Genomic DNA, 22521 nt, shown 5'->3' on the forward strand with positions numbered 1-22521 from the left:
GATCATACGCAAAAACAGCCCCTTGGATCTTAACACTGTTTAAATTTTAAAATGCAAAGAAATTAAACATCAGAACGTGTTTAACTTGAGAGAATAGCTCACATTTTCCAATGCCTCTTGCTCGTAGTAAGAGCAAAACATTCAAAATTAATATAAGCTCCCATCAGCACAACTAGTGCTGTGCTAACACAGGCTGTGTTACATGGGTTACATTTCCTAACCTGCTCTGTGTGCTCTCCTGTGCTGTGGGTGAGGTACTTCTCATCCGCCGCTCATAAAGGCAGACTGGTCACAGTTTCAAAAGAACCAAACAAAACCTTAAGCTCCCATCCAAAATTTATTTCGAGTCAATATTGGCTCATTTTTCTTGTGCCAGCATTATTCTTCAGCTTAGTTTTTTTTCACTCTTTTTAAAAGTACAGAAGTCACTCCCTCCCAGCTCTCCTGGCACTGGATAATAGAAATATGTCCGTCTCTGAGGGAAGCGCTGAGCAGCAGGAGGCCCCAGCCGGAGGGATGGCGCTGGGCCTGCAGGGCTCCACACAGAGCCTCGCCGGCACTGTATCCCGCAGTTACACGGACATTCACAGGGCTTCACCATACAGGCTGCCACTGGCCACCATGAGGCACTGAGCTCGTCCCCCTCCATCTTTTCTATACAGGTACCTTCTAATGGACGGCAGGAACCTGGAGTGCAGGGCCTCGCACTGTTGAATTTCTCTAAGCAGCAAGGTGTAGGTGATGTGACAGTGCTGTAAATGCCCTCCCCTCTCTGCTGGGCAGTTCTGTGTCAGCATTCACCTCTGTTTTTTTTTGCCAAGTGTATTACAAAGAATATTAAAGCTGGTCTTCAGAAATCCTAAGGGAACTCTGCTACTTTGATGGCCTCCAACTGACAGTCCACAGGCAGGCCTTACTCTCAGCTCCTTTATGCCCCCATGCAGGCCCTGACAGCCTTAGCCCCTGGGCAGCCCCTCTCCAGGGCAGGTTTCCCCTCCAGAGGGCTCCTAGTGCAACACAGCAGCATGGGATGACACTGCTGCACCCACGCCTGATCCACAAAGAGCACTCTGTGCCACTATTACTTACATCAGCAAAACCGTGCGGTGTTCTACACAAGTAGGGAATCATCCCAGCCAAAGACGTGGACTTTTTTTTTTAAACCTAATTCTATGTAGGTCACTCCAAAGGTAATGCCTCCCATTTATTTCCATGGAAACTACAATACACTAAAAGCACAATAACACTATTTGATAGAGCAAATTCTTAGCTACAAAAACTGTTTTTCAGTATAATCACCACCATTTTTGCCAGTGATGAACAAGAGCCTGCATGCTGCTTGTAACAATCTGTATCAGCGATGTAAGAAATGTTGTTATTGCCACTGCTGAAACACACCACTCGCCCATCACTGCTCACATCCACTGTTTGGTCTCCATAAACATTCAGCAAATGTCAACGAATGTCAATGGGTGCCATTTTTTCAGCATGGAGAAAATAAATTCCGTACCTTTGCTTCCTATACACTTCCATGTCAGATGCCATTCTGTCAGACTGCCCCTCTGCTGTCATCTGTCACACAGTGACAAAAATGACACAGAATATAGGCAGGTAGGTTCAACCCTACTACCATCCCACCACCACCTGCTTCTGATGTCATGGGCCAACAAAATAAAATAGGAGGTATTACTTTTGGAGCAGCCCTCATGTTCCTATTGCCCATGGGGAGACTGGTGGGAGCTCTTGTTTGGCACAGCCAGGCTGACACAGCACAACAGGCAGGGGTGTCAGAGTCATTCTGTGTCTCCTGACTGAAACACAGTCATCGTGTTAATTCCCTTCGCCATTACAGTAAGGTTGGTGGGCTGGTTTGACAATTATCTGTAAGCAATAAGGACAGGTTTCTATAAGGGATATCAAACAAGGTAAAGCGGACCAGGAAGGCAGACAGATGGCAGTCCTGTTACAAAATGCCCCTGCTCTACTTTCACAGCATTCCTCAGCACTTCTGCTTGCTCTCACTAGAGCCTTCGTAAACCAACAAAACCCAAGGCAAATGTAAAGTCTCTCCCCTCCAGAAATGAGAGACCTGAAAGCCTACACTGAAAGAACAACTTACAGTTACAGTGTATGAAAGAGTCTCAGCACAACTTGTACATTTCCTGAGGACCTTTACTAGGTATTCAAAGGCAAAGCCAAGACTCTGTTCTACTCATTACACCTTGTGATCAGTTTTCTAACTACTACAGTCAAGTGTATGGTGGAGCTCTTATTTCTCCTTGGCCTCCTTGAGAACCATCACTGAAATGCTCTTTGAGAGCACACCTGAATTCTGCTTTTTGCTGTTCAAGAACTATGGCACCAACTGTCTGAAGTGCAGCTACTCTACTGCAGTTGGCAAGTAGAAATCCCCCAAAGAAAACCAGAGACTGGCACCTGCTCAGGCTTCATAAGAAAAATCAAGCTTATCCTCTGGTGCAGAAAAGACTAGGAGCCTTTCTGCACCTGGGCCATTAATGGGGTCACTCTGTGCTACGTTCAGAAAGGATGGCAAGAAATAATAACAAAAAAGGTGAAATTCCAAATTTCCCATTCCTCTAAGAAGCACAATTTTAGTGAATCTTCCAGATTTCAGTACATCAACTCAAAGAAACTTTAAACTTCAGTGTATTAAAAAAAGTGATGTAGGAGACAGTAAGTAAAGACATTCCCTTACTCACATGTTTAAAAGACCCATGAGGGGCTGCAACTGCTCCTGTGTCTTCTAGATATTCATCCCAACTGAATTCCATATCTTCCACACCAGAACCAGCATCTGGAAGAGAAGCCAAACACCTTCAGCAACCCGTCAGCTTAAGTATGGGGCTATTAAGAACTTCAGCAAAGATGACCTCATTTCTAAGTGCCTGACCACGTAAGTGTGCAGTGGACTTCAGTTATGTATTTCACAACAGATGGACAACACTGTTTCATCTTTACTTGTATGTGAGGAGCACTTTAAGTTGGATTTGGACTGAAAAAGTGAGACCTTGAGTATTTTGGTCAAGCACAAACTGTTTACACATCTAAGAGGGGGGAGTACAGGGTAAGTTCTGTGTTTGTTCCAACAGATATTTAGGAAAAGACTGACAATGCTGGGCATACCAGACCTTCAAAGTATTTAATTCAAAACTATGCAATACCATAAGTGGTTTGAAAAGACAGACTTAAAAAAGAATTGCAGTAAGACTCCTCTCTTTTTTTAAGCTAGATGGTATTTACTTCAGTGTTAAAAGGCACCAAAAGCACAGAGAAGAATTCAGGGTAGTTTTAAGAAACAGCTCTGAACAACTGAAATCGAGAGCCTTCAAATGAGTCACTTAAAATACCAGCTCATAAAGTATAACAGCTTCTTCAGAGCAAGACAACCTCATTCCTAGAGGTATTTAAAGCCAAAATGGGCTAAACCCACTCAAGCCGCAGTTGTACACTCATGCTATCAGCAAAGTGAGTCTCTGTAGTGTGAGCTGTGTGCTCCCGTTTAGCCACATTTTCTATCGCTATTACCACATCTGTCCCTCCTCACAGTCAGCTCCTGGCTCACCTCCCTGCTCCCCCTCCCACTCCTGTTCTCTCTGATGTGCAAACCCACACACTGAAAACCCCAGCAGGTTAGATTTGGACCCCTATTCTGTTCACTGTGCTGCCACACAGGTTCTTCTCTGGCTGGCACAGCATGGGGTGACAAAGGAGGCTTGCTGCCACTCTATGCAAGGGGTAGCTTTAAGCTAAACACAAAACACAGCTTCAGTAGCGAAAAGGGACGGCAGTGATGAGAGACACAAGCAAAGCTTTTCATTTCCACACGATTCTACAGCCTGCTCCAGAGCCATCTCTGTGAACAAACACGAGGTGTTCACCCCTCTGTACAAGGGAACTGATCCCTGGTTTAGGTATGAGAACAGAAATCTCCCTATGTTGGACACATGGGAGAGCTCAGTGCATGGCATTTCCTGCACTCTCAGCTTGTATTAGGACAGGTGGAAACTCCTCCTACAAGGAGTAGCAGTGGCAGCAGGAAAAACTACGCATCCAAAGAAAGGATGAGACACTGTAACATGCCATTATCTGAGCTGTGGGCACGGTGAGATCTGCCAAGCGTGCTTCACAGCACCTCAGACCCCTTCAACAGAGAGGGGCAAATATTTGCCTGAAGTTTGAACAGCTTTCAATCATTTAAAAACTGCAAGTCCTCAGACTTCACATTCATGTTACGCTCATCTTTGACTCTGACTGTAATTCTACAAATGGCCAATGCTAAATTCAGAAATGCACCTCCAGACTGTGCTGTTTGCTGATGACAGTGCCTGTTTTAGGGGTGGCTCCTATTGCTCCCTGGCCTGACTTCATTTCCTTTTATTTTCAGATTGGCCTCCTGTAAGACTCAGCTCAAACCATCAGAGCTTGAAAATCATCACCCATTCTATGGGATACTTTCTTAACTTACTGAAGAAACACACCTGGAAAAGGACAAAAGTAGTCCTAGTTAACAGACTGTGGGGGAGCAAAAAGGACCAGGCACAGAGCACAGCTGTTTGCAAACCAGCATGAAGCGGGACGAAGCTCTGGCTGCCAGTCATCCTAAGGAAAATATAACCTTACTGCAAAACCAGAGTACGATTGCTTAACTCATTAAAACAGTATTTTACTTACTATAGCCATAAAAATGCTTACATTCAGGATATGGGAAGAAACTTCAGGTCAAAGAAAGCCCCCTCGAGCAGCGTGGCCCAGGCCTGCTGGCTTCTGCCCCCACCTCCTGCCTCCCAGCATTTCCCACCCCAGGCATGGCTGCCACAGCCTATCTCACAGCACTGCTCCCTGCTCCACACACAGTCCCACACCAAGAGAGCCACATCCTGCCAGGCCTGTGCTGTGACCAGAAGGGCCCACTGTGGCCAAACCCCACCAGCACTCAGCTTCTCTGGAAACTTAGTTTGCCACAGGAAAAAACCACTGAAATTCTTGCTCAGCGCTTACTGCCAAGATGAACACTTTCCCTCCTCTATTTTAGAGGGTTTCCTTGCAGGGTCAGAGTTTTCCTTTTGATTAAAAAAAGCGCCCAGAGCTTTTGCCACCCCCTCTCAGCCCACTCTGCCTCTCTGCCCACTCACACACAGGTAGGGCCCTGCAGCTGGATGAGGCTGGGCTCTCAGCCTTGCATTTCGACCATTCAGCCACACAATGGGAAGTTCTGGTGCCTTTAGGATGGTCCTGAAGATGTGCGAAATCTCAGAAGTCCAATATCTGGTTTTCTATATCCAACTGCAGAAATACTTCCAGATGTGGTAAAGCACTGCCACCACAGCATGGCTGACTGGAAATCAGGGTTAGATCCCGTGCCTTCACTGTTCACCAGCAGAGCAGCTATAGCAGAGCAGGGCCCCATTCCAGTTGAGGCTCTGACCCATTCTGTTCCTGCATTCCACCAGCCCCAGCAGCTCGGCTCCATTCGGTGGGTGAGCAGAGCCCGGGGCACGCAGAGGATCTGTTAAATCAAACTGCATCCCTGAGGGCCTGAATTAAACATCCAAATCAATCCAAGCTCAAACGACCCAGGGAAATGTCATGAATTTACAGCAACTCACTTCTGCCATGACAAAACCTGCAGTTTACGATGACGGACGACAACAAGCAATAACATGTTTAGCCCATTTAATCTTAAAGCACAATTGCTTAAAGTAACGCCATATACACACATGTATGTATGTTCTCTCTCTCTCTCCACACCCTCCATTGCTTACAAGTCTCAGCTGAGCTCAGCTTCCCACTACGCAGTGGGACATACTGTTCTGCGCCAGCAGGATGGCTGAAGCACACATTACTTCAGTGGCAAAGCACAACTGTGGCAAAGGCAGGGAGAGAAACCAGATGCTGTTCTCATCCCTGTGGCCTCACCATACTTTTTGCTCATAAAGCTTTCAAATCAAGCTAACCTATTTTGTAAGTAAAAGATGAGAAGCGTCCCACGGAGCTTCTGTGGAGAATGCACACTGACTCTGGAGGGCAGAAAATCACCTATAAAGGCATTTGAAGTTCCCTTCCCACTTATCACCGCTTCTACCAACATCATCTTCAACACCAACTCTTCCTTCTTGAATTTTACCACACATTATCTCCTGTTGCTCTCTGACAGGTTCAGGCAAAGAACAGTGAATGGTACCATTTGGATACAAGGCAGTGGATTACTAAGAGCATTAGACCTGACACGTACCCGAATTGAAAGGAGTGCAGGCTGCTTTGCTCCTGGGACTCAAGTTAAATTCTCCCTGTGAATAACTTGCATGCATCTTTAATGTGATTGAGCTGAAGCCTGTCATATTGGACATTTAAGTACATCCCAGTGAAGTCTGCAAGAACTTCAATTAAAGCTAACTTAAAGGTTTCTCACCCTGCGACTTAGACGTACTTTAATTTGATTTTAACAGCAGTTAATCTTTTCCACCAATATCAGCTGCAAGGCCATGAATAAATAAAGGCAGGCTGGAATCTGGGCAGCTGGGGAAGATTGTGACAGGGACAAAAGCTGTCACTTCCACTGCTAGTGCAGGAGAGCATTACAGCTAACACCCTGGGCACTGCCTGGGTCCTCATATGCAGAGAGCCAGTAAAGAAACAAACAGAAAGGAACAATAGAAAGATGGAAGGTAGGTTCCAAAAACTGCTATAAAACATCAGACAGAAAAATGACAAACAATAAGGAGGGAATACTTCAGAACGAGCTGGGACTGATCTAACACAAAACAGTACAGAACGCAACAGGGAACAACACCAAAACCACGGTGTGTATGTTTACATGGGGAGCACTTGCTGGAACTTGTCTTTGAACCGAGTGCATAAAGCTCTCTTCAGTTGCTATTTGCTTTCCACAGCCACTTGTACTGAAACCAGATGCTAAGTTTAGGAAAACAGCTGTTCAGTCATTTCAAGAAAATGGGAAACGCTCCATAGCTACTCCATAAGCTCATAGAGAGGACTGTGTGACCTCCACAACTTTTAGAGGAAGTAGAGAGGGATGTGCAGTCGGCCTGCTGCTGAGCACCTGCACAGCTCCTTGCTGTTCTTAGCTGCAAAAACTCTTCTCTTTTCCACACTCCATGACAGAAGAGAGCACATTCCAGTGGCAGAGGAATCTTTGCATATTTATGCATGCTGCTTTTTCTTGTTTATTTGAGGATATGATGTTGACAACAACCTGAGCAACTGGCTATAATTAATAATCAGAAAGCACATTTTGGCATCAGACAGCAGGTGATAACGTTCTGCTAGAAGCGCCATAGATTAAAATAGTGTTTAACATTTCTTCAGTAACACAGCAATTAGTCTTCCATAAAGTAAAAGTAGAAAAATCACTAATCATAAATTGTCTAATGAGAGGCTGCTTGTTGGACAAGTGTCAAAGGAAACTAATCCAATGGTTTATGGTGGTTACAACACATTTACTTTTTATTAACTGTCCCAATACTGAGGATAGGGACCTTGTCAAGGGAAGTGAACAAACCATGGCAGGAAAAGTCCAAAGAACAGATGATCCCCATAAGAGCATATAATCTAAGAACTCTGTTTAAGAAAGCTGTTGGTATATTCCCAGCTGCCCTGGACACTCTTCTCAGCCCGGTGCTTCAAGGTGAACCAAAACCTGAGCTAATTTATCAAAATTTACCACTCTGCAGCAGGTTAGGAGCTGATGTCCCAAGCTCATCAAAGGGGGAAGCAAGGCACATCAGAAAACCAGTACAGATTACAGTGGCACCACACAGCTTCAATTATCTGGCCTCAAACCAGCAGCACGACCTTGTGAAAATATTACGAACAACACAAAGGCAAATGAGGACACAAGAAGATAATATTAACCATTTTGATAAGCAAATGCCTTAAAACAGTAGTGCTAAAACCACTGGATTTTCCGTAAGTTCATCTCATACTGACATCATGAAGGGGAAAAGCAGTGTTTCTAACAAATACAATCACCTCTGTGGGTCACAGAATCATAGATGTCATGTTTTGGTCTCCTCTAAGCCAATCATACACCTTGCTTTTGGCAAATGTAAGACCTGCAGTCAGAATGTAACTCACAATGACTGAAGCATACGACACTCACGCTATGAAGCATTCCCTGTGCTCAGGAATGTTCCCTCTCCCTTGTCAAGTATTCTGAGAACCTTTAGCCCCAGAGCTCGGCCGTCCCACTACCTGCATCATGCTGCTGTTCTCCATTCATCTCCACAGCAGCCCAGTGGTTATTCCAAGCAGCCAGAAGCAGGAGAATCTGGAATTGTCACAGTTTAGTGGTCATGAGTTGCCTTCCACTTTAAATCCTGCTGGCAGCCAGGACATTCATGAAGGGATCCTGAAAGAAAGTAAAAAGAAATACTGTTACGAAAATCTTTATTGGCCTTGAACTACTTTTGAAATACGTTAAAAACAGTGCACACACAGATAGACGGAGAGTTTCACAGTCGTACAGCCTGAAGGTATTCCTGCCCATAATGTCTACTAGGCAAAAAAACCCAAGTTTCTTAAACCTTTCATATCAAACCAACCGACCAAATAAACAAATGACAGAAGGCAGAAATACAGTCCTAAACATTCCATGATAAGAAATCATGGCTTTCAAATCTCTAAGCAGGAGATTTCTGTTGGAACCAAATCCAGCACCAAACTACTGCAATTCCTACGAGCAATTAAATCGTTTTGTTATTACAGGTAGAAAGTAAAAGGAGAGGCCTAAAGTCAGCCCACTGCAAGTGTTTTTGTCCCTACGTTTTAAGCTTAAAAATGCTTTTCAAAGAAGGTAACCTTCAAATCCCTTTGCACTTCTGCTGAATGCCTGGGAAGCACTTTCTTTACTAGGCAAGACACTAAAAGTAACGTAGAGGAAGTTTGTAAAAACTTACAGTCCCCTAAAAAGGCTGAGGGCTGTAAAAACAAAGGCTGCATTTCTCACTTAAACACTCTTTGAGTAACTAGGGCTTACAAGAGGCAAACCACAGACCTTTACAAAGCCTTACATTTTTCTGAGTTTTGTTTAGCTGGGGTGTCTAAGAAGACCACCTGAGAGTCCTCTGAGAGGGAATATTTTTTTCCTTTTCTTACTTTTTTTTAAGGTTTTTTAAAAGATAGTACCCCCCCCCCCCCCCCCCCCCCCCCCCCCCCCCCGCCATAGCAAGGCCAAATCCTTAAGAAACACCAGTTGCTGAGCAGATGGAAACACAAAATCTGACTTCAAAACGAGCATCAGAAACGGGTGAACGTTCTTCAGGACGGCAATGCTTCGGAGGTGCAACTATGACGTCACTTCTGAGATTCTAATCGGACCTGGCATGAGATGGCTACAAATGACTAAAAGATCGTTTTCCATCCCACTACGAACACCAGCAAACTTAAGTAGCTTTCTGCAGGCTGCAGTTCCATTTGTATTGACATTCAAATAAGCACATTGTGACTAACATCTGGTCTGAAAAATTCTAACAGCGTGTTTTTTCCTTTGAAACGTAGCCTCTTGCTAGAAATAGAAGTATCCTGAAGCAGCAGCTCTGTGAAAAGGGCCTGAGGTGGCCACGACTGCCAGACCCCCCCGGGGTCTATCAGAGTGCGCAGAGGGCAGAAAACAACAGGGGGGAAAAAAAGCATCCCGAAGTTCTGTAATCTGGGTTTGTGGAGGATTTCCAAGGGTAACTGTAAAATGCTCAGTGCAGCAGAATGCAAATGCTTGTGTTCTGAGCACCCAGGCTTGCAAGGTGGCCGCAGCACACAGCTCAACTCAACTGCAAGGCACTTCCACGCTGACATAATCTGCTCTGCAGGCTGAGCCACAGAGTTTGGCATCAATTTCAGGGAACTGCACAGCCTGGCTGGGCTCTCCTGCATGCACCAGTTAGCTTCACTCACACACTTTGTCCCTCCGTGCCGTTACCGACATACCAAGCAGAGTCACCAATTTCTACCAGCCACCATCACTTCTTCGCACACCCTTCAGGTCAGCACTGTGCAAGGCAAGCTGCAGCAGCAACGTGTTCCCTATCTACCCTGGCTGAAGGTGGTTTCCTTCTGCAGACAGCCTCAGTCTAGGCTTCTAAGGTTCCTTTTATCCTTTATGAAACAGGACTAGGAGATCAGCCTGATGACCCTTGAGGTCCCTTCCTAATCCACACCACTCTATGACTCTATGATGCCCTCACATTGCATTGGGGGAGATTCGGGTTAGGAAAAATTTCTTCTCCAAGAGTGGTCAGGTGCTGGAATGGGCTGCCCAGGGAGGTGGTGGAGTCACTGTCCCTGAAGGCGTTCGAGAGGCGTTTAGATGTTGTATGGAGGGCGATGGTTTGGTGGGGAAATACTGATGGCAGGTGGACAGTTGGAATGGAAGATCTTGGAGGTCTTTTCCAACCTTGGTGGTTCTGTGATTCTATAACCTGCACAAAGCTTGGCACACAGCAACCACCAAACTGCAGTTTATCATTAATCAAAGTATTTCTTGGTGACGGCCTGTAGGATGTCCATCACCTGCGCACTGCTAGGACAAAGCAGTGGCAGTGCTGATACAAACACCCCGTGAAGCACCCAGGCCAACAAGCTGGAGATTTACTGCTGGCTTCAAACAGTGTAGTCCTGGCAAATGTATGTGAAATAAAAGTTATTTTCAATGTATGGTATCCAGCTCTCAGTTAACTTCTAGAATTCAAGTAGACAATATAAAGCTAGCCTCATCTGGTTCTTTTTTTTTTTTTTTTTTAAACACAACATAGAAGTATTTAAACATCCCCAAAATTAAGAGGCTGTTTATTTAAAAGATGCCAAACACTGGCAGCTCCTGCTGAAGCTGATTGATATTCTGCCCAGGCTGGGCAGCTATTCAGGATTCGATAAGCAGCACTGTTGTTTTCTGTACACAACAGTGAAAGCACTTGTAATTAGCACCCGCCACTGCGGATGCTTACAGTCTGGCACCCCAAAGATTATCTTCTGATAAACCTCAAGAGGAGGGGAGCACGAGTGCTGCTGGAGCAGAGATGATCTGGAAACACTTTGGACTCCTCAGTCTCACTTCTGCATTCCAAACCTCCTTTCAGCACATGAAATATTCAGATGTTAGCAACTGGAGGCAGCATTAAAAACAGTTACAGTTCATTAAAGCCAGATGGCTCACTTGAATATGAAAAGAAATCAAACATAAGTTGGATGTTGAATTAAAGTAAATCAGCTGGTGTCTGAGGCTTAATATTATTTTAAAACAAAGGCACATGAGACAAGAGGACACGCAGGACTCCCAGGGGCTGTGCAAGGCACTGCACAAAGGTCGTGTCTCACAAATTCCTTCATGCAAAAGCATCGAGCAAAATCTCTTGCAAAGCCTTGCGTGTGCACTGGAAGCACTGGCTGGAGCACAGCCAGGAACACAGCCAGAAGCACCCTGCCTGCTGCACGGGATGTCAGCGCAGGGGGATGCAGCTCCTCAGCACCCGAGACCCTTAGCTCTGCCATGGAGCTCATCCTGCTACCAGACTGTCTTGCAGCTGTCCTGTGAGCATAACTAGAGTGGGAGGATAGGAGGTGAAGGTCCTCCCAGCCCCATGCCCTTTAATTTCAAGCAAATACAAATTATGTGATCCTTAGGAAAAAAAGCACGCACATTTCATCTAAAGATTTTTGTAACAACTTCTTCACTGTAAGAGTCCTGCTCTTCCTTTTAGCCATGCCCTGCTCAGCATGTCCCGCTTGGCCCGGTGCCTGCGGTGCACTGCTGCTGGTGCTTCAACACTAGGGGCCACGTGGGACAAAGCAGCCCTCTACTGTCAGCCTAAAGGACACCTGGGCCCAGGGGGAACCCACAGCAGCCCCTCCTCAGCTGCCAACAGCAGCCAAGCCCCAGTGTTCACACCTCCATGTGCACAGCCACCCTTCTAGGGGATATTCCCAATTCATCTCACCAATGCAGACGTCCACCAGAAGGGCCCTTCTGTAGTTAAGATCTGTTTCTCCTATCACACAGGCAGTCGGAAGGAGATTCTTCCTTCACAGCAAGGCCCCGTGCTGGTACCAAACAGCAGGCCAAGCCTCACAGCTGGCATGTGGTCCCCCAGCCTGGGAAAGGGAAATTCATGTTTTTCTTCCTCCACAGATGAGGTCATGCTGGGGAAAGCACCCACCCCTACTGCACAGGGAGTGTGCCCTGACCGAGCTCTGCCAGCACCCACTGGTCTGGGAGCCAGAAATGGACAGGGCCTCTGGGGTGGGAGCTGCTTTTGAAGTGCTTCTTCTGAAACAAGCATTCTCCTTTCAGTCTCATGTTTGAGCAATAGAATTTATTTAAAAGAATTCTATAGCACAAGCAGAGCCCAACATAAGACAGTACTTCAGGTAGGAGCCGACTTCACCTTACATCTCCTTGCAATGTGTAGTACTAGATGTACCAGAATGTTTTTAGGAAATCCATTCCAGGTATACTGCTGAAGTTTGTATCACAGTAGCTTGCAGTTCCCATTAGTTAATACGTTCAGCACAAAAAAGGGTAAGATACCCAGTAAGCAAATTTGGAAACCAGAACCCATATCCCCAGCACTGAAGAAGGCTTCCAAGCTACCAAGCTGTCCAGTGCAAGTTTCATTCATTCTCTTGTAGCAACATACTGAAAGTACAGAAATGCTCAGATACCCTATATCAGAGGTCACTGCTTTCTGAAAAGGGCCATCTCTTCTGGATGGAAATGCAGAGGTTGGTTAGGGTACTGGCACTAGCTGCCTTCTGCCCAGGACCCAGCAGGAGGTGTTTCCTCCTTTGAAAATCTCCTCCTTGAACCTATAACTGAAAGAGGCAAAAGCAAACGAATATTCTGAACAGCGTAAGCAATCTTTAAAACCTGTAGTGGGAAGGAGCTGTTTAAAATTCACACATCAGCAGAGGTCTGCATTGAGCACTGCTGCTGCACATGGATAAGCAGCTGACCCAAGTCCCGCAAGCAATACACGCTGCATGGCTTAGATTTTGGGCATGCTCCTGCCTCTCTAAGTCATTTGGAGTCAGGAGAGGGTTTAAGACTTTCCCTGTAATTCAGTCTTCAGTGACTAGCAGTTGGAAGTCTGGATAGCACTTACATATTTTCTATCACCTGTATAAGCAAGGTGTTTTATAAGCAAGGTGTTTCACAAGCACGTGCTTCCCTAGCGCCTGACCCTCCAAAGACAAAGGACAAAGTGGGAGATGCCTCACAATCTCCAATTTATGATGGAGGTTCAATTTTCTCAAGCCATTCTAAGTACTGTTCAGTGACTAGCAAACAGCAATTTTGGTTTTCTTTCCTGCAAAGCCACCATCTGCCCCAGACCCCTCAGCTCAGAATGGTCAACACACAGTAAATCTTTCTAAGACAGTCTTGCAAAGCCCAGAACATCAACTATGGATAGGCAAAATAAAGTTTGATGCTTCTACAACAAAGCAATAAGAAATGCTACCAATTTCACGAAGGGCTCGGCTGTTGAAGAAATTTTCCTGTCCAACACAGAGAAGAGAAACCTTGGGTTGACTTCCAGCTCATTAAAGTATTACTTTTACATGCTTGTGTGGCATGGTGGGTCGGTTAAGAGGGGCATATTCACTTGTGTCTGTAAGGATTTATCAAAGCTGAACAGATCACTGACTCACCTTTTACTGTAGGTGTGTTCACCAACATTTCTTTTGAGCCATCTTGGAAGCATACTGGAAGCTACACAACAAAACCAAAACCCTCCTTATTATTGCACTATTGTATAAATACATAACAGTGGTAGCTATGCTTCCATGGCTTTTTTAGCTGCTAGACTAACTATGACCAAACCTAGCCCATTTGGTTTCACCAACCTGGGTTATCCCAGCCTCCAGCTGCCTCTTCCAGCCAAGCCATACCAATGTGTTCCTCTATGAGGCTGAGCACTGTCTCAGTGTTCTGCTCCTGCTCTGCAGCTCCAGCTGGAGAAAGCCACTCACAGCTACAACCTGCCCAATAGCAATGGCAGCAGAACCCTGCAACCACATATCCCTCTGAGAAGTTATTTCATTAGAAGTGTTCAAAATTTCTCAAGTTTCAGCTGCTCTAGTTTCTCTAGGAAGTCTCTGTCAACCTGTTTTTTGCCCTTTTGAGGACAATACCTATTTTCCTCCTAACATGCAACTCCTCCTCTTTGCAAGGAAAGCTTTCTCAAAGACAAGGCAAAGGCTCCTTTTTACTTTTTTGCCTGCCAAGAGGACATTCAAGTCTTCTTATCCAAGCAGCTCCTACATGGCCTCCATGAATAAAACCCACCAAGCACGAGGATTATATGGGAACTGCTATCACCAGAGTTAATTACTAAAACTTCTTGTATTTCTCTGCCACACTGGCACTGCAACCCCTTCATGCTGACTGGCATTCATCTAAGACATACCCTTCTGTGCTTCCTCCATTCAATCTATTTAAGTACAAGACAGCTCCAAGTTGTCAATTCCTCCACTGCAAGAGCAACACTGAGACTCCTCCAAGGAAGTGTATTTAAAGAACACAAACTTTATCTGCTTGTGTTTCTGAAGAAATTCCTCAGAAAACATAAATGGGACCAAAGATGTGCTAGGAAGAACATAGAATGTAAACATCAATAGCAGTTAGGGCTTACAGCAGCTCCACTGGACGCGTAACACACTTAAAACTGGAAAGCCTGGTTAATAAACGTTGAAGCACTCCAGCTCCAGCTAAACAAATGCTGAGATCTGCTCTTCCAGCCCACGCTGTGCTACCCACCCTAGCATTCCTCTGTCTTCTCCAGCTACTTTCTTCTGCATACTGGCTACAAGAATATTGGGAGTTATTGGCCAAGCAAAGAAACAAGACAGAACAGACTTCTTAGTTTTAACTGAAGACTTTGTTCCATCCATATTACAGCATGAAAACAATGGATGGGATTTGAGATATGCCACACAGAGACCTAGGTTACTAGCTCCCAAAGTAAAAAGCAAGCCAGGTCCTGTCTGTGGTGCCAAGGGCTAGCACTTCCACTGCTAAGTGATAGAAGACAAAGTACCAGCAGATAAACACAACTAAGGATGCTAAACTCAGCTATCCACTGTGTGAAAGTTGCTCCAAACAAACAAAAAAAAAATACACTAATTGCACACACATTCTAGACAACTAACAAAACAACAGCAACAGAAAAAATACTGCAGAAATCTGCAAAAATTTATCTGTTAGAACAGATTTGGAAACTAATTTTCAATGCACAAGGGATGTCAGTCCTGCAGGTAAATGTGAAGGTCAATGCAGTCTCAACTAAATTACAGTAAATACCTCCATAACAGTGCTAAGATGCTCTATTTATTCAAACAAGTCCTCTTTGCCAACTCATATGTTCTGTGCATACGTTACAGAAAAGCCATTGAATAAAATCTTAGCAGGACACTCATACCATGTAAAGGGAAAAAAACCCTGCAGCATCTCCCAAAGCCTTTGCTGAAGCTAAACTCCTCACTCGAGAAGCTGAACTTTAACCATCTGATGGATGTCACCACTACAGACAGCACAGCAATGGAAGGAGAAAGAAGTGGAGAGGGGAGGAAGGTACCCTGCAAATCTGATGTGAAAAATAAAAAAGTCAATCATATAAAACAAATTATACCCATTTCAAAGAAGTTTCCAAACAACCAGCTACACGCTGAAAGAGCAGCTCTCCCCCAGACAGCAGCACAACCACAGGACAAACTCAGGTCTCATCACAAGGACGCTTATTTCCCTCCACCCCTTCACTGCAGAGGTTTAAAGGTTAGGAACTAAACCTGCTTATTCAATACACGGACAGCCAGTCATAGATCCCACCAACTCCACCTGAGCAGGTGCTCTCTGGTGCTTACTGCTTGTGAACACCACTCTCCCAGATCTGGGTTTAAAAACAGACTCTGAAGTCAAGCCTTAGTTTTGTATCTTAAAAACATCGGCACTGATATTCGGGGGCAACAAAGGAAGTAGCACCTCATTCACACTTCCTATCTTGGTCAGAGTAACTAACTCACTCCAGTAAAGCCAATTCTCAGTGGTGGACTAGATTGAGAAGTAAAATAGAAAATAGGTGGTTTCTAACTTTGTAGACTTTGTACTATATTCAGTTTAAATGGTTTCCATTTAAAATAACTGAACTAAGAATACGTTATTTGTTTGCAAGCACACTAATGCCCAACTGATTTGTTTTTGAGTTCACGTATACTCTACACTGATTTGCAGTTGCATCTGTCTAACTGCTGTCAGACAGAGAGCCTTTCTTAACAAGCAGTAGCACCAAAAACAAAAAAACAAACCAACACAATTACATTTGTAAGAGCTGCAGAAGCAATAGGAAACTGCACTGCTTTACTAAGATCGCTCATCACATCGAGCTGGAACAAAACTAAGTCCTACGTCACTGTTTTCCCTGTGAGGTTACCTGGCAGAGAGCACAGCTCACAAAACAAAGGGAATGAAACCACACTGGGTGTGAAACCAAGCACTATTTCCATAGCAAGCATTGGATACCACCTCCAACCAAGAACTAACCCTCAACCTGCCAACTGGCCTCAAGTGCTGAAGCCTATGGCTGGCGTGTTTGGGACAGGATAAGCAGAAGGAGCTTTCAGAAGGAACCAGCCACACCGAGCGCTCCCTGCACGCACCATACGAAGCTCTCACCACCCAGACCTGCAGAGCTCAGGCTGCGCTTCCAGAAATGCCAACAAGCAGCTCTTTGGCTCAGATGAGACCCAGGAGTAAAGGAGACTACAAACTTCCCAGGGTCAGGACGCCAGGCATGCTGAGCCGTATTCCTCACAGAATCAGGCTTTAGGGTTCAGCAGCGCTTCAGGGCTTCTGTGCATCAGGTTTTATTTTTACAGCTTAATCTCACTGCGTTTCATCACCGTGAATGGCAGTGTCTTATGGCTACAGCTGTACTGGAATGGGACAAAATAACAGTGCAACGGGCAGTGCAGCCTCGCATGAGACGGCTGCCAGATGGTGCTGCACAGGGAGACAGGGGACCAATGTCTCAGCACAGAGCAGATGTCTGCAGAAGCTGAAAGCTAAGGTGTTATGTTCTCCCACAAGGAGAAGATGGTTCCCTGCCAGATGATGGGCACCACAAAGAGAGCTCTCAGTACTGCCCAAGCACCAGGCCTCAACAAGACTGCACTGATTTCCTATTAAGAGATACTCGTTCATTTAAAAGCAAGAACATGACCATGAACTGCCATCTTCAAGTGGGGGGAGATGCTCAAAACTAAACCACAATTCTATTACGCACCAGGGCCAGTGGGAATGCAACTGAAGGCTTTGGATACCTTCACTCAGATCTGGAAACGTGAACACTGGAACTACCAACTCCTTTCTTTATTGCATATGCAAGCCTTCCATCCCAACTATTTGAGTAAAGATTGTTAAATCAAGTCAGAAATCCTAGGTGATAGAAAATTCAGCTTCCTACAATGCATATTTAAGCACCCTTGAACAAAAAGAGGGCTGGAAGCAGCCTCCCTGCAGTTTGAGTTTCCTGCTCTTATCTTTACCTGGCCCCCATCCTGTTTTACAGAATTTCCTGCACTCAAACAACTGCAGTTTTGCTGCTGAGACGTGTTCTGACCTGGGCTGCTGGGTATCTTTCAAAGCCAGCGCTGCTGAGGAAATTTCTCAGTGCTTGAAGAAGCCAGAAGCCCTGAGTAGAACTTTAAAAATGACCCCACGGGGTTCACCAACGAAGCGCATTCACCACTCCCATGTAAATGAGGGCAAGCTGCTGAGGAGGTGAAGTGATTTCCCTGCAGGGAGGTTGCAGGGAAGCCCGTGGCAGAATGATGATCGGGAGCAGCTCAGGGGCTGATGAGTGGCTGCGTGACTCGTGCCCTTATTTTTGCTGTTATGACCTGAAGCACCACTTCTTCTTTTGCCCAATAGTGATAAATACAACTTTACTGACACTACTCAAATACTACCAGCAGAGATGGTGATACTAAATAACTAGACAGACATATCTCCTGCCCAACAATTCTGAATTATTTAGCAGACAGCATGTATAGTAAGGAGAAAGAACCAAAAAAGCCAAAGTATGACCTGGCTGAGAAAACAAAGAGAGTAGGAAAAAAAGAGCACTATTAGCTTCTCTGCTGCTGATGGCAGGACTTGGAGGGCAGCCGTGGCAGGGGAGAAGTGAGGGCACAGTGAGGGACAGCAAGAGACAGCTCTGTGCTTTGCTGGGTGCAGACCACTGCCCTGGCTGAGCTGCACACAAAAAAGCGGCCAGAGACTTCTTTTTTAAGACAATCTTCCTGAAACACTACCAAAAAGAGAAAAAAGAAACCAGTATTCCCTGTCCAGCGTCAAGGAAGGAGAGCAGGGAATAGCCATTTCACCCAAACCAACTGATCATGGCTAACATTTCTTCAAAGGGAGTATTTCTTCCTCATTTAACTTACAAAACTCTGTCTCCTGCAAATGACATTTTATTTATAGCAGTGGTATTTCTGTATAACTGATTGGGGAAGGCTGTAAATGAGCATCATTGCATATATATGGAAAACAATGATAAAGCAGTCATCAAAAAGCTAAAGAAGATTTCAATATTCAAATAAGGCAATCTGCATAACCCCCACCTGAATTTTAATTTTGCAGAACTTATTTCAGAGATTTGTGCTGCAGATTATCTGTGCCAGCTATTTCTTTCCCGCAGAAGAACAGCAGTGTGCATTAGGAACGTGTCCAGCAGTTCCCAGACTTGGGTTAATTTTAATCCTTGGATTTAAGGTGCAGGAAGCACTTTGCCATAGGGGGTCGGGTCGTTTCTGCAGACTCTCAGGAGAAGAAAGCAAAGGTGAAAACCATGACAGACCACAGCAAGGTTATGGTAGCAGCGGGCTATGTCACCTGCTAAGCAAAACAACACTGTGACTGGTAGCTGTCTAAATGAGAAGCTGTCCATGTGGGAAGGAGAGGAAGATGCCTGCTGCCTCATGCACCATCCCCATGAACCAGCCATCAGGACAAGCACACATTGGCCAAGCAGCCAGAAGTCCAACCTGGGGAGGCCTCCCCGAGGAACAGGCTTGTGCCAAGCAAGCCTGAAAGACATCACAACAAACCACACTGACACCTCTGAGCCCACCAATGCTGCAGCTTTGGATCTGATATTCTAAGCAAGCACTTTACTTGCAAAAGCCCACTGCCCTCCAGCCTTGCAGAGCCACGCAGCACTGGCAGCTCAAACACACAAACACAGTTTGCCCTTTGCGTGCTGTGGATGCAATGGCTCAGGGGGAGCAGGAGCTTTTCTGAAAACCTTGGTCTGAAATCTTGAGGAAGGCAGACTGAGCAATCTTTCTCTTCAGACTACAGCATTCTGAACACATTATCTGCATGTGCTCATTCAGTGCTACTCGTCACTTCCTCAACATTTTTGATTGCAGTGACTGCATACAGCTTTGCAAATAGCATTGCTTCATCCTCAGTGTTGCCTGCATTCAAGAACAGTAACGCCAGAATAATCCTCGGACAACAAGAAAAAGATTATTTTTGAGCCCCACTCGATTCCCTAACTGCAGAAGCATTTTTATCATGCCTGAAAAGCTTAAATTTGATAAGAAAAGCTCCAAAAAGGAAAGTGCGTTAAGCTCTTTCCATTGGCACACATAAAATTGGGTGTGCGGGGAAGGAGGGGGAAAGAGAGGAAACGGGTGGGATCATAGCAATCATAGCAATGTTCTCCAAGTCTGAGGAGAAAAGATGAAAGAAAGAACATGCACCAGAATGTAGGCAGTTGCTTCTGAAACACCATTTTCCCTTATGAGCATTAACTATTAGATCTAGAGACTTCCCCAGAGGATTAGTGCCCAAGCAAATGAAATGCTTTAGCAAAACATTTGGGGCTTTATTTTACTCATCTACAACAGGCTGTAGTAGCACTTTTTACTGTGCCCTATAGTGCACACTTTCTGGTACCTCAAAGTGGAAGTCAGTGCTTATGGAAGTAAAGAAGATAGAGAAAGAATTCAGACCAGGCTTCCTAGGCAGGCCTCATTTTGACAAGCAACAGCACACAAAGCCCCTTGTTTGTTACCAGCTGAAACGAAGACAATAGCACGGGCATCCCAGCTCCACATCCCCAGATTCCTTCAGGGGCTGAGGCTTTCCTTCGCTCAGACAAATAACTCATCACACTGTACCTCTGTGATGGGAGAAGAGGCTCAGAGGCAGATGTCACAAGGAGCTTATTCACCTTCTGCATCCATGAGCTCTGCAGCTCTTATTTCTGCAATTAATGCTGTAAATTCCTATACATGCTTCCCCCGTTGTTAGTTTTCCATGACTTTTCCTGTTCTATCTTCAACTTTCCACACTTGGTCTTCATTAAATGATGACACAAATCCCCACGCACTTCTATCAAGATCACTACATTAGTTAATAACAAGTGAGTTACATTCTCATTGACATTAATTATGAGTTCGTTCATTAGCATGTCAGTTACTGCAATAAAATCCAGCCTCTGAGAAGGAAAATGATCTGCTGGCTGCTTGCGGCCCATATCATGCACACAGAGCCCGGGGCAGGCTCAGGGCTGCCCACAAGGCCCAGGGGCGCAGTTGATGCTTCCAATCCCTAGTTCCCTCAGCTGCTCCTCATAAGATTTGTGCTCCAGAACCCGTCACAGGTCCACTGCCCTTCTCTGAACACTCTCCAGGGCCTTGATGTCTTTCATGTATCGAGGGACCCAAAACTGAACACAATACTCAAGACCTCACTAGAGCTGAGCACAGCTAGACTACCACCTCCTGCTCCTGCTGGCTGCACTATTTTAAGAGGTTGGCTGCTTCCAGACAGTACCACTGTCCAATTTCGAAAGCCTTGTGAGCATTCTGAATACCTTGGCTATAGTTTCCACACACAGTTAAACCACAATTAGCCTGCACAATCCCAAGAAGCCATTTCCACAGCAACTTGCTCACTCCTACCCCACACTACACTGCCCCCTGCAGCAAACTCCTGCAGCACAGCCCTGCAGGAGGCTGTGGCCAGGCTGTGTCCCTACTTACCAGGCAATGACCAGACCACCTATGATCCATTGCAGACCCGCACTGAGGCACCACAGGGTCCCAGAGCCCAGCAGGCCAGGTTACAAAGCATGCACCCAACAGTTTTTGATCTATCTACCTGCTCATGTTCTCATCTGAACCCTGTTTCAAAAATGTCTGTGCCAGCACAGATGGCAACAGCCAAAGGACTTCCTCTGGGTAACGCCGAAAGTTGCACTTAAAAATTGCAGAAAATCTGTTATATTCACTTTCTCTTGTGCCCACAAAGCACTTGTGTGCTTCCGTATTCACTCAGTGACCCACTGTATGGGAAGGGTGCAAGTCAGAGGCAAAGCTTTACAGACACTCATCTGCATGGCAGAAGTGCAAACACTTGGTAACACTTGGTAACCTGACAGAACTACATTTGAAAATTCTCAGTAGGAGTAGAAAACACTGCATCTCACTCATGTGCAATTCACACACAGTGCCCTCCCTAAATTAGCAGTGTGTCCATTCACTTCCCCTTGTCTTCAGCTCCTACAGGCTGAAGGAATGAAATGCAGAATGTGGCACATGGCAAAACAGACCACCCACTCACTGTGCAGTACAGCCCAAACCATCACAGAACAGAAAACAGGAAGAAGCATGTAGAAATAACACCAACAATTGTACCATGTTGGACATCGCCTTCCTGTAGAGCCAGATGAAACTCAGTGGAAGGAATTACAGCACAGAAATATAAACATGTAAAATTCAAAACCCTTATTTTTATAATTAAGTCTGCCATGGAAGGAGACCAAAGCACTGCACACTTCACTCATAAGAAGAAGGTAGAAATATATTTATTGATATAAATAGATCTAAGATGGTAATTTGAACAATGATAACAGCGACTTAACAGGATTTGAAACGGCGAAGTATGCTTGGCTGTTTGCTGCGCAGAGGGTGGGGGTGCACAATGACTCTAAGCCCAAATCCTAGCAAAGCCAGTACAGCTCAAAAACAAGAAATCACTTACCAAGGATCTGTCAGTAAGGGATCACCACGTCCTGGGTGAATCTCTGTGCACACGTTTAGTAACCCCCTCCAGGTGTCCTGACTCAAGGGGAGACTCCGGTGTGCAGCAGGCTGCTAGCAAGAACTCCAAGGGGTTCTTGGGCTGCTTGCTATTAATGGGGTAAGATGATTGACTCATACAAGTTAGAATTGGCTCTACTGAACCAGGTGTCTGTTATCAGGTGTATGAACAGCTGGTTTGAGACAGCATGGTGGTGGTTAACTGTCTCGGTGAAACCCTGATTGCTGTTAGTCTCAAGGACAAGGTCTTTTGCACCTCACCGTATGCACCAGGCCTCGGGCATAAGGAGGTCGGGTGGGCAAGGACTGCATCGTCACTAAGTCAAATCATAATGTACTAGTGCAGAAAAAGGCCTGTGAAGATGATTGATTTAGGCA

General features: G+C 45.4%; 1 protein-coding gene across 11 annotated transcripts in view; it reads right to left on the minus strand.

The window, feature by feature from the left end:
- SFMBT1 (Scm like with four mbt domains 1) overlaps window positions 1–22521 on the minus strand; it is a 76008-nt gene that overhangs the window by 27619 nt on the left and 25868 nt on the right. For 7 of the 11 annotated variants that reach the window (XM_040646424.2, XM_040646428.2, XM_015292760.4 and 4 more), the window contains 2 exons: window positions 8233–8389; window positions 2721–2815 (listed from right to left, as the gene is read on the minus strand). In XM_040646424.2, coding sequence (XP_040502358.1) covers window positions 2721–2815; window positions 8233–8260 — 123 coding nt within the window. In that variant the 5' untranslated portion in view covers window positions 8261–8389. Of the gene's footprint in view, window positions 1–2720; window positions 2816–8232; window positions 8390–9034; window positions 9177–9229; window positions 21592–22521 lie in introns of those variants that run through there. The other 4 variants (XM_040646422.2, XM_040646427.2, XM_040646425.1 and 1 more) reach the window with 4 other exon arrangements.

Source organism: Gallus gallus, chromosome 12, assembly GCF_016699485.2.
Source record: "Gallus gallus isolate bGalGal1 chromosome 12, bGalGal1.mat.broiler.GRCg7b, whole genome shotgun sequence".
Classification (NCBI taxonomy): domain Eukaryota; kingdom Metazoa; phylum Chordata; class Aves; order Galliformes; family Phasianidae; genus Gallus; species Gallus gallus.